Here is a 12,209-nt window from a genome sequence, read left to right as displayed (position 1 = left end):
TTCAGTAAATGCCTTTTTATATTAACTCTACTGTTACCAATTAAAAAGGTAAAATAAAAAAATGACTGTCTTCTGTTGAACTTTGACCTTATATTTCTCAACAGTGTGTACCTTGCCAATTATTTCTTTACTTTATAAAACATAGATCCAAATGTAACAAAGAATTTTATTTCTATTCAAAAGAATGTAAAGTTTGATACTTAAGTTTCCATGCCAACTAATCAATCTTAGGTTAGAAAAGTTATTACTTTCATTCCACTATATAAATGATCTTAAAAAATAACTACATATATATTAGTTTATGTACATAGCTATATATGTTATATTTTATATATTATATATTATCATATATAATTTACAGTCATGATATTTAATGGTATTTTCAGATTTTTTTATTGAAACAATACATTAAATGCAACAGACATATTTTATAAAATTGGTTGAATATCACAGTTATAAGATTAAAGCTATTAAAATAAATGTGCATCCCTTCCCTCAGTGACATTGCAATAAGTAACAGGGAGAGGCAATGATGTCTGAATTATAATTGGCAATAGAAAGACATCAGGGATTTAAAATCTTCTGCAGGTGATCTGCCAAGCCAATAGTCTATTATGCATATTTGATTTAGTTGTATTTGCCTACTATTATTGTTAATCATCTGAATACAAAGTAATTTAATCACATAGATTGTGTCATAATAATGGCTGTACAACATTTAGAAAAATCCAGGAGATCAATATTTAATCTTTAGTTTTCCATATTGGTTTTTAGCATTATGTTTTTGTTATATGAACAAATTTTTTTAAAAAAATCAATCTTTATACATTCATAAGGACTAGTAAGTAAATGTTTTAAGATTATGTGATAGTGAGAACCTACAAAGAAATAATTAATTTTGAATAACTTCTTATTTGACTCTTTCTATATGCAATCCACTCTGTAGTACAATGGGAAAAAATATGAAGTACATATTAGCCTTCCCTCTAGGAGTCTTTGCAAACAGAATAACTCACAATCTAGCATTATTCCACAGGAGCTTGTTCTCTTTCACACTGCTTATTATTTGTCATGGAAACATTCATCAACCTTTTGTAGGTTTTTTTTTTTTTTGTAATTTTTAAAAAGTCTTCTTAGTCACCAATTTGAAATAAGGTATTTTATGAAATCTCAAATATACTGTATATCAAGAAAGAGAGCTCATAGTTAAAGTTTCCAGGAGAAAGTTTTTGTTTTGTTTTGTTTTGTTTGTTTTGTTTTAGGTTTTGCCAGATTAAACAATAAAATTAGAGAACTCCTTTGTGTCAACAGATTTCAAATCACAACAGGAAGTTTTATTGTAAAACCCTCTTAGAGTAAAGTGATTTCATTATTAATTTTAAACCTTTGATCTGAGATCAAATTGAGAATGATAAAAACATAAGATTTAAAAAACAAATTAAACATTTTATTAAAGGTTTAATGCAAATGGTAAGTTTCATAAACATGCATTCATGTTGAATTTATAAAATATTATATCTGTCATGTAAATTCACTCTAATATGCATAGACTTTTCACTGAACGGTCATTATTCATGATGAATATGTACAAATGTTCTTCTCATGTACAAAAATGTTATTGCTAAAGACTTTTTTTATTCTTCCACATACAGAAGTCCCTTAGTTAAATTTAATGTTATTGTCAGAAGTCAGGATATCCATAATGATTGTATTCTGATTCTAACAGAACCAAAAAAAAAAAAAAAGGCAATAAAGTGCTTTGGGCTTCTCTTCCAGTTTACTCTATTCAAAATTTACTGTACAGCATTGCATTGTGAAAGGTAAAAGACAACATTATTTTATTATAATTTTCTTGAATTAGATTTATATAGATAAGTCAAATTATACACTTTTATTAGGCTTTACTCCATTATTATGATTTAAAGTTTTTTTTTATTATTTCATAAGAGCTATTGATTTTGTATTCAATAGACAAGATGGGAATAATAATAAATATTTGAATTGAATTTCATATATGGGATTGTTAGTGGATTTTACTTTTCTTATTTCTTTTGAATTTCCTTTAGATTTTTATAATGAAACATACATTTTTAAAAGTATATATAATTTTAAAGATAACTTTTAGTTTGGAAATAAGAAAATGTCATTAGCAATGTTTATAAAATCAGTATACACATCTCTGTATAACTATAAATTTGGACATTATTTGCAAATGTCTGTAAGATTCAGTTTTAATAGCATTATCATGAGTTTCAACTTAATCTCCTAATGATACAGTGCAGACAAAGTCCACAGTAATAGATATTTCCCAATGATTTACATTAAATATTTCTTTTTAATTATATAAATACTAAAAAAGTGATATTGATTTAGGATTATTTCTGTTTAGTTTCTTCAAACAATGAAATCATCAATGAATATTTAAAATCTATCTATAGTATTATCATCCCCAAAGTTTCATAAAGTGTAATACTTTTTACCTTCAGAGTATTTAAATATTCCTCAGTCTACACCACAGATGGTGCAAAAGTTTCTCTGTTCAAGCCTTCCAGATTTTTAAGTTAAAACAATCTGATATATGTCTTCACTATACCACTCAAATGTGGTATTACAATAGGTGAGCTCTGAGGTAGAGTTAGTTCTGTACAGAATGAATAAATCTCTTTGTTTTTTTTTTTCCCCCTCTTTCCAATGTTTAGTCTTGGTCTTTTCATACTATATGTCCCATATGCATTATCAGTACAACACATTTCATAAGCCATTCTTTCAGATGGCCTTTGTTGCCATTGGATATGCAAAATGATTGCCCTCCTCCCATTCACGTAAGCAGGAAAAGGAGGCAGTCTTCTAACTCCTCATATATTATGCACTGTGATGCCTTACATATGCTGCTGCTTTAAAATGAGATAGGTTTATTTCTTCTGACTGCTTGGTATTCTTGATGGTATTTAGACTACTTTCATGTTTGCCTTTAAGGTTATGCATATTCTAAAATGAAGATAAACTGACAATAACACATAACTTAGAATCCATGATAATAGGTTACTTCTTAAAATTGTCCATTACAGAGTCACTAGAGGTAAACTATATGGTAAATAGTATTTACTATAATCACTCAAAAATTTATTATTAAAACCTTGAAAAAGCTACATTGGAAAGGTAATTTTTTGTGTAATAATTGAAAAATTAAAAATTATGTTAAGATAAAACCCAACAACCATTAACACATTCTGCCATAAGTATTTTGGAATGAATGGGTATATTATTAACTTAGTAAAATAACTGGAAAATTACAGTTAAGAAAACATAGAGAACAGTGGATGTATTTATTTATAATTATTTGAATGTGCTAAACTACATATTTTGCTATTACATTTGAGATAATGGTAATTCATTATCACCATTATTCTCTGAATTAAGTTAAAAGTTACAGCATGCTCCTCAAATAACAATTCTTTATCTAGCTTTTCTCTAAGTTTCCACCCAAAACTTACAGATAAAGTAAAAAATAAAAAGACAAGGCCTGCTAGTCACTTCTCTCCCTTACTATTGTGTAATTAACCAGTAATGTAAATGTGGAAGAGACAAAATGAAATAGGTAGTCAAGGGATTCGAGACAAAAAATTTAAAATATCTGCTAGTTATTATAGATAAAATATCTATAAAATATCTATAAAATATCTGCTGTATATTATAGATAAAATAGACACGTGCTCAAATTGGAGGAAATGAGAGAAACCTGTATCAATATAGAAGAAATTTAGTTCCATTTGTCCTACATGTCTGTTTGAACAACTTTCTTCCATAGATTATACTTCCAGAATATTTCTTCTTAGACTTTGCCTCCAAAACCTAAATAAATGGATTTGGAGAATTACATCTATAGTATTGGGAGGAACATTATTTTAGTTTCTTGTTTCCCCATTGATTATCTCTACATTGTCACCATTTATCTAAGTCATTAGGTTGATTTATGTTAACAGAACTTGGCCATGGAAGTAGCAAATTGTGCCTAAGATCAATTCCTTACTTTTATTCTCCCTTATTCCCTTTATTCTCTTATTTCTCATCTTTATTCTCTTTCCCCACTCCTTTATCTGTATTATAATCTCAATTCCATTTTAAAGTACACAATATCTTTAAAAAACATGAGGAGCTTAATGAGTGAGAGAATATTATATAAAAGAAAGTTATAATATTAAAATTGTCTCAAAATCCTTATATTTTATAATAACTATTCCACACTAAGGATATGAAAACTTTATAAATTTGAGTGCATACCTGCAGACTGTCATTAAATAATAGTCCAATCTGATATGGTCCCGTTGTGATGATTTAATCTGTATGAAACCTCTTTCTTATTTTCTGAGATGAGACCTAGTGTTATAGGTCCAGGTAGTCTCTGGAACATAGAGGCCAGAGCGTTTCTAAACATAAAATGTTTCAAAATAAACTATAACATCTAGTATATTCATTTTGGTTGCAAAAAGTTCAGGTACTTGGAATGCAGGTAAAGAGGAATGGTTTTTAAAATACAGGCATTTGAGGAAATAAGGAATCTGACAGTTGAGAGTTTTATTAGTGATGATTCAGAACTTTTAAGAGTTGAAGAAATAAGTAACTTTTAAAATATAATCTTTCTAGAAAAAAATGCTTTCTGACCTAGTACCATAAAAATCAGGATATTGTAGCTTCTGCTTGTTTTATTTCATTTGAAAAGGAATGATTTTATATGTTTGAGTGTGATAAACAGTGTTTGATTAATGACAACCATTCGTAATAAAAATTATTGAATAGAATTTAAAATAATCATATTTCTATTCCAAATTAAGTATTATCTTAACTGAAAAAGAACCTCATTTCTAGTCTCATTATTGAATCTTAGCTGTAGGGAAAGAAATAATGAAGTATAAACCTTAGAGTTTCTGACATAAGGCTTTTACAAAAAAAAATTTAAAAAGTGAATACAAAAATGCAAATGTTTCAGGATAGCAGTTCATGTTAATATTTTAAAATGTAATTCCTGCCCAGTTTCAGCCATGAATACCAGTTAAAATAAAAAATAAAAAAGAAAGCAACTATTCTACAGGCAGCATGCTTGCAGTTTTTCTACACACATGTGTGCAAACAGTACAGCACTGTGCTAGATGAAAATTTAACATAATGTATTATTTAGCTTTCTATGGAACGTAAAATATTATTAAGCATTTTAAATGACATGTAATTATTTTCATCAAAATTTACTTGCGCTATAATTCACTAATTCACTTTCATATTTGGTATGAAAAGGGAGTGGAAAGACCATTTGCAGAAAGAGGAGGGGTTAAGCCGTCCCAAGGTGGAGCTCTCTCTTGTGTTAAATGACACTGGCAGATTAAAGCTCTCTGATGGGGAAGGGCTTAAAGGCTGAGTCAAAAGCCAAGAAGTCTCTTTATTTACGCCTACCTCCCAGCCCTTGGCAATCTGACTAATAACAAACTGAGCTAACAAGAAAGACTAGAAAGGGAGGAAAGAGAACCCTGCTGCCGCTCGGATCTACAAGCTAAGAAAGCAAGAGTGATCAGTCCCAGCTCTGTGAAACATCTTGTTTATTTACTGCATTCGGCAGTTTGCAAATGGTTAACTATATGCAAAAAAGTCAGCGTAGCTGTGAAGTATGCCGTGAATTTTAATTGGGGGAAAAAAGGACAACTGCTTCAGGATGATTTAGTATGCACTCTGTTTGAAATATTGTCAATGAAATGCTCAGCATTTTGGCTCTGACTAGAGGTTTTCACTTTATAAAGTGATGAGACTCGCCAAAAAGTGATATTTAAGAAGAAAGTAAGCGGTGGTTAGTGTTTTCTTTTTTAATAAAGAAAGTGAATTTACTTTGAACATCTCTTCCAGCTGTGCATTACAGATAACGTCAGTAAGAGTCTCTGCTTTACAGGTAAGATGAATGTTTCCAGACTTTTTTGTTCCCTATTTTTGCATTATCCTAAAGTGGTTGAATGTATGTTTGTCCTCAAAAAAATAACTTTGCATTAAAGGCTATCCAGTTTCATTCTTGCTCATTGGCACAACTAATACTGTAGCAGATGCCTGTTTTCTCTGAGCAGCAGACATTTAGTCCAACAGCTGGCTGTGGAGAAGAACAAATAAAATAATATGCCAATATATCTTTTACAGCATGCAGTTTGTTACTGGAAACTAAATATGTGTGCTTTTTGAAACAAGATAACTTTAAAATGCCACTGTTGAATTTAAAACATAAGCAGAATATTAAAAGATTCTTTATATTTTGTATACTACTTTTATTAATTCCTGACTTAAAAATATGTATATTCTAAAAATATGTAAGTGGAGATTTTTACCTCTTTAACATTGTATCAAAATGATCAATACAGAACCACTCTTCACATCTGTATGTATTTCAAAAAAAACATTAGAAATTATTTCCTAGGGCATTTTGGAAAGCCTAAAATGCATGTAAGATTTTTTTAAAAAAATCATAAAAGGTAATCATCTGGAAGTTATTTACTATTTTCTCAAGATGCTGTGCCTGGTGAAACCAATAACATTCTTTCTTCGTTATCTATGGAGAAGCACTTTTAATGTTTGTAGAAGCTAATCCACAAGTTGAGGCTCCAGCTACAAGCTTCTTGATTCTAAGCACAGTACTCAGAGCTGTTTAAAATCAAACTATTTCACTATGGAAATGTCGACTCGGCTAACTTTTTTCCTTTGTATAAAGAGGCACTATATTGTTTTATTTCTTTGATTACCTTTTACCTTTCAATGTATTTCATGAAATAAAGTTTATTTTCAGAATTATTCTGGGGTGTTTTATCTGATTGTGAATTTTAAATAGATTCAAAGTTACTATTTACATTCCATTTAGAAAAATCTCAAAAAGTTGAATAATTACAAGATATGGTGTTTGTTTACTTTTCGATTTCTTTGATATGAATTTAAATATGATTCTTAAAGAAAAATAATTAGATACCATTACAGTTATGCATTTACCTTGTCGCTGTCACTTCAGACTTAGAATCTTTTTAAATTTGCTATCTCAGACATATGTCTTAGAGTTTTAAGGCGCTGAAATATGTGATGTTATCCTGTTATTTTTTTATTTCGCAAATTAGAGATATCCTCAAATATTTTAGTATAGTGCAGTTTGTTTCAGAATTCATTATTTGTGACTTTAAGCCTTATAATAAAGGAGATCAACTGCTTAATTATGTGATGACGGTCAATGCCCTAAAGCCTATTTCAAGACCTCATTAGAAAGTCATTTGCTAGAATTTTACAAGAGGCACTCTTTATTCTTCTAATAGCCAAAAATGTGTGTTAAAGATCAGTTTGTCTTCTTTAGTTTTTATGATATTAACTTTATTCATAACAGAATTTAAAAGTAGCAGGAAATATTCTACCTCTAGAAAGTCAATATAAAATGTGACTCAAGTGAAATTTGAATGGGCACTCTTAATTATATGTAGCTAATACTATTAGGCTTATACGAAGTTCCTTAGGAAGCATAGTTAAAACGAAATTCTTTTTATAGTGTTCCACTTTATTAAGTGGTCAGAGATGTATTTTCCTCAAGAATTTTAATAAAAAATTAAATTTATAAGTATCTTGAGCCTAATCCAAAGCAGGTTAAAGCACAAACACAATTATTAGATGTTATATTGTGAGATCAAGTTCAAAAATATAAATAAGGAAATAAATACTGCATGCATACATACATTTTTTCCTAGCTGTCATTTTTGCATTCCCTACAGTTCTCTGCTTCTGGCTAATACCTACATATTCATCTTTTACTTTAATCCTTCAATCTTAGATTCATCTACTTTGTGGTTTAAAAATATCAGGGTCTTTTCAAATATACACCTTTGCATCATACCAAAGTTTCAATCGTCCATTTAGCCAATACCTCTCTCATCTATTAAAAATGCAGTTTATTTGGCAGATGTGAACACAACTGATGATATAATATTTTAAATTCTCCTTGACCTAAATTTTATAATTTGGTCACAGTGCAAGTTAAAATAAATATGCCTGTCATGGAATTAGAAAAAATAAAAGACAATGTAGATGCAGCAAAGTGTTTGTATTTTCAGAGTAATCAATATTTTTCTTTTTAGAGGAAAACCTATCATTTTGAAAACATCAGACTCATCTCCTCCCTGCTTCTGTCCACTAAAGCCCATTACTATTGCATTTTATTTTACAGAATCAGATTCTATCACATGACAACATGAAGCTGTGGATTCATCTCTTATATTCATCTCTCCTTGCCTGTATATCTTCACAATCCTCATCTCCAGTGTCCTCAGCCGGAAGTTCTTGTGATTCTCTTTGCAATTGTGAGGAAAAAGACGGCATGATGCTAATAAATTGTGAAGAAAAAGGTATCAAGACATTATCCCAAATAACTGTGCCACCATCACGACCTATCCACTTAAGTTTATTAAATAATGATTTAACAATGCTTCACACGAATGACTTTTCTGGGCTTACCAACGCTATCGCAATACACCTCGGATTTAACAATATTGCAGATATTGAGACTGGTGCATTTAATGGCCTTGGCCTTCTTAAGCAACTTCATATCAATCACAATTCTTTAGAAATCCTTAAAGAGGATACCTTCCATGGACTGGAAAACCTGGAATTTCTACAAGCAGATAATAATTTTATTACTGTGATTGAACCAAGTGCCTTTAGCAAGCTCAACAGACTTAAAGTGTTAATTTTAAATGACAATGCTATTGAGAGTCTTCCTCCAAACATATTTCGATTTGTTCCTTTAACCCATCTAGATCTCCGTGGAAATCAGTTACAAACATTGCCTTATGTTGGTTTTTTAGAACACATTGGCCGAATATTGGATCTCCAGTTGGAGGACAATAAATGGGCCTGCAATTGTGATTTACTACAGCTAAAAATATGGTTGGAAAACATGCCTCCACAGTCTATAATTGGTGAAGTTGTATGTAACAGCCCTCCAGTTTTCAAAGGAAGTATACTAAGCCGACTGAAAAAGGAATCAATTTGCCCCACTCCACCATTGTATGAAGAACATGAGGATCCTTCAGGATCATTACATCTGGCAGTAACATCTTCAATAAGTGATAGTCGCATGTCAATCAAGACCACATCTCTTTTAAAAACACCCACCAGAGTTCCGGGTTTGATACCTTATATTACAAAACCAGCCACTCAACTTCCGGAACCCTACTGTCCTATTCCTTGTAACTGCAAAGTGTTATCCCCATCAGGACTTCTAATACACTGTCAAGAACGCAATATTGAAAGCTTATCAGATTTAAAACCTCCTCCACAAAATCCTAGAAAGCTTATTCTAGCGGGGAATATTATTCATACATTATTGAAGTCTGATCTAGTGGAATACTTCACTTTGGAAATGCTTCACTTGGGAAACAATCATATCGAGGTTCTTGAAGAAGGATCATTTATGAATTTAACAAGATTACAGAAGCTCTATCTAAATGGTAACCATCTGACCAAATTAAGTAGAGGCATGTTCCTTGGTCTCCACAATCTTGAGTACTTATATCTTGAATATAATGCAGTTAAGGAAATACTACCAGGAACCTTTAACCCAATGCCTAAACTTAAAGTCCTCTATTTAAATAACAATCTCTTACAAGTTTTACCACCACATATTTTTTCAGGGGTTCCCCTAACAAGGATAAACCTTAAAACAAACCAGTTTACTCATCTACCTGTAAGTAACATCTTGGATCACCTTGATTTACTGACCCAGATTGACCTTGAGGACAATCCCTGGGATTGCTCCTGTGACCTGGTTGGATTGCAGCAATGGATACAAAAATTAAGTAAGGACACAGTGACAGATGACATCCTCTGCACTTCTCCAGAGCACCTAGACAAAAAGGAATTAAAAGCACTAAATAGTGAACTTCTTTGCCCAGGTTTGGTCAATAACCCATCCCTGCCAACTCATACTAGTTACATAATTGTCAGTACTCCTACAACCTCAACTACAGCTGATACTATTTTAAGATCACTTACTGATGCTGTACCACTATCTGTTTTAATATTAGGACTGCTGATTGTGTTCATAACTATTGTGTTCTGCGCTGCAGGAATAGTGGTTCTTGTTCTCCACCGCAGGAGAAGATACAAGAAGAAGCAAGCAGATGAGCAGATGAGAGACAACAGTCCCGTGCATCTTCAATATAGCATGTATGGCCATAAAACAACTCACCATACTACTGAAAGGCCCACTGCATCACTCTATGAGCAGCACATGGTAAGCCCCATGGTTCATGTCTATAGAAGTCCATCCTTTGGCCCAAAGCATTTGGAAGAAGAAGAAGAAAGAAATGAGAAAGAGGGAAGCGATGCAAAACACCTCCAAAGAAGTCTTTTAGAACGGGAAAATCATTCGCCACTCACAGGATCAAATATGAAGTACAAAACCACAGACCAAATGACTGAATTTTTATCTTTCCAAGATGCCAGTTCATTATATAGAAACATTTTAGAGAAAGAAAGAGAGCTTCAGGAACTGGGAATCACAGAATACCTAAAGAAAAACATTGCTCAACTCCAGCCCGATATGGAGGTACACTATCCAGGAGGCCACGGAGAATTAAAATTAATGGAGACATTAATGTACTCAAGACCAAGGAAGGTGTTAGTGGAACAGACTAAAAATGAGTATTTTGAACTTAAAGCTAACTTACATGCTGAGCCTGACTACTTAGAAGTCCTGGAACAGCAAACATAGATGAAGAGTTTGAGGGCTTTTGCAGAAACGCTGTGATTCTGTCTTAAGTCCAAAATTTATAAATAAGTGCCTTACATGAGTGTGTCATCAACCAGAATTTAAGCACAGCAGTATTCTCATGGGGAAAAAATAAATAAAAGAAAAAGAAACTCAGGGATCACTGGGAGAAGCCATTGCATTGTCTTTAGGTAATTTTGTATGTTCCCAATAAAATAAATCCTTGCATGTAAATCATTCAAGGATGATAGTAATATTACTCTAAATGTTTAAAAGTGTTTCAAAGAAGTTCTCTTGCACATCTAAAAGGGTTGAATATTTAAGCAACCCTAATTTTCTTGAATTACTTTACCTGTGGATTAAATAGAATTGGATTTTGTCATTTAAAAATTATAACTGTATGTATAGTATTAATATATAAGAAATATATTGTTTATATAACCAATATATGTACTACAAAAAAATATACATTGTCAAATACACCTAATTTTCTTGCTATAAAGGCAAAGGAACTGGACCTTTAAAATTATATATAGTAAGAAAAAAAATGAGAGGTTGAATTATACAGGCTAACAGTGGCCCGAACTTTGAACATTTGAGGATCAAAAAATAATACCACTGCTATGCTTTCTGAATTTAAAAATAAGAATGATTAATATTTCTGGTGGAATAAATAAGCAAAATTTGGGGGTTTTCTGCACATTTTGTGTGGACAATCTTATTGTTGATGCTGCTGTGAACTAAGGTATGTCATTTGTGCTTCAAGTTCATTTCTTATTCTTAAGATATTTGTAAAATGCTACTGATATTCAACTGTAAATATGATTAGTGCATCCATTAAGTTTGATTTCTTTCATAACATTAATTCTTTGTAAATTTGAATGACCAAAATAGAAATATGTTTCTTGTGGCAAGTAATTCATAGGTGTAAAACAAATAGAAAAATTATTATTTTATTTTTATTGATGTGTACTGATAGTTGCCATAAATTAGTAGCAAAGGCATGTCTGAAGGTAAGTGATTTCAGTTGCCTCAAGAGTGGCACAATGTAGCTTTATTTTATAAGAAAGATAGCTAGATTTCTATGAACTATTTATTCTGTACAGTTTTGTATATTTTTGGTTCACAAAGTTAATTATTCTTGGGTGCCTTTCAAGAAAATTAAAAATACTGCTCACTACAATAAAACTAAAATAAAAGCCCTCTTTTTAAATGTACTTTCTTCGATTAGTCTGATCTGTAATTCAACCAAGTCAGTATTAACACATGAACACATTCACACACACAAATGCAAAATAGGATCTCTGTCTGTTGTCACCCACACAGAATCATCTTGTTCACCATGTGCAAAAAGGCTATTTAATGTCTGGATATGATTGACACAGAGCCAGACTTAAAGTCTGAGCAGTAGTTCTCCCTTTCCAGCAAACTATTTTCCCACTCA

The 12,209-nt window shown here is 31.3% G+C and overlaps 1 protein-coding gene across 1 annotated transcript; it reads left to right on the top strand.

Annotated features, from left to right (window-relative positions):
• The first annotated feature begins 5,404 nt into the window (after positions 1-5,404).
• Positions 5,405-11,968, top strand: SLITRK6 (SLIT and NTRK like family member 6). The gene is made up of 2 exons (XM_039837499.1): positions 5,405-5,932; positions 8,222-11,968. The coding sequence occupies exon 2, from the start codon at positions 8,246-8,248 to the stop codon at positions 10,766-10,768; it is 2,523 nt and encodes an 840-aa protein (XP_039693433.1). The 5' UTR covers positions 5,405-5,932; positions 8,222-8,245; the 3' UTR covers positions 10,769-11,968.
• The last annotated feature ends 241 nt before the right edge of the window (positions 11,969-12,209 follow it).

Source organism: Pteropus medius, unplaced genomic scaffold (genome assembly GCF_902729225.1).
Source record: "Pteropus medius unplaced genomic scaffold, Ma_sr-lr_union100, whole genome shotgun sequence".
Classification (NCBI taxonomy): Eukaryota; Metazoa; Chordata; class Mammalia; order Chiroptera; family Pteropodidae; genus Pteropus; species Pteropus medius.
This window is presented reverse-complemented; position numbering and strand designations above follow the sequence as displayed.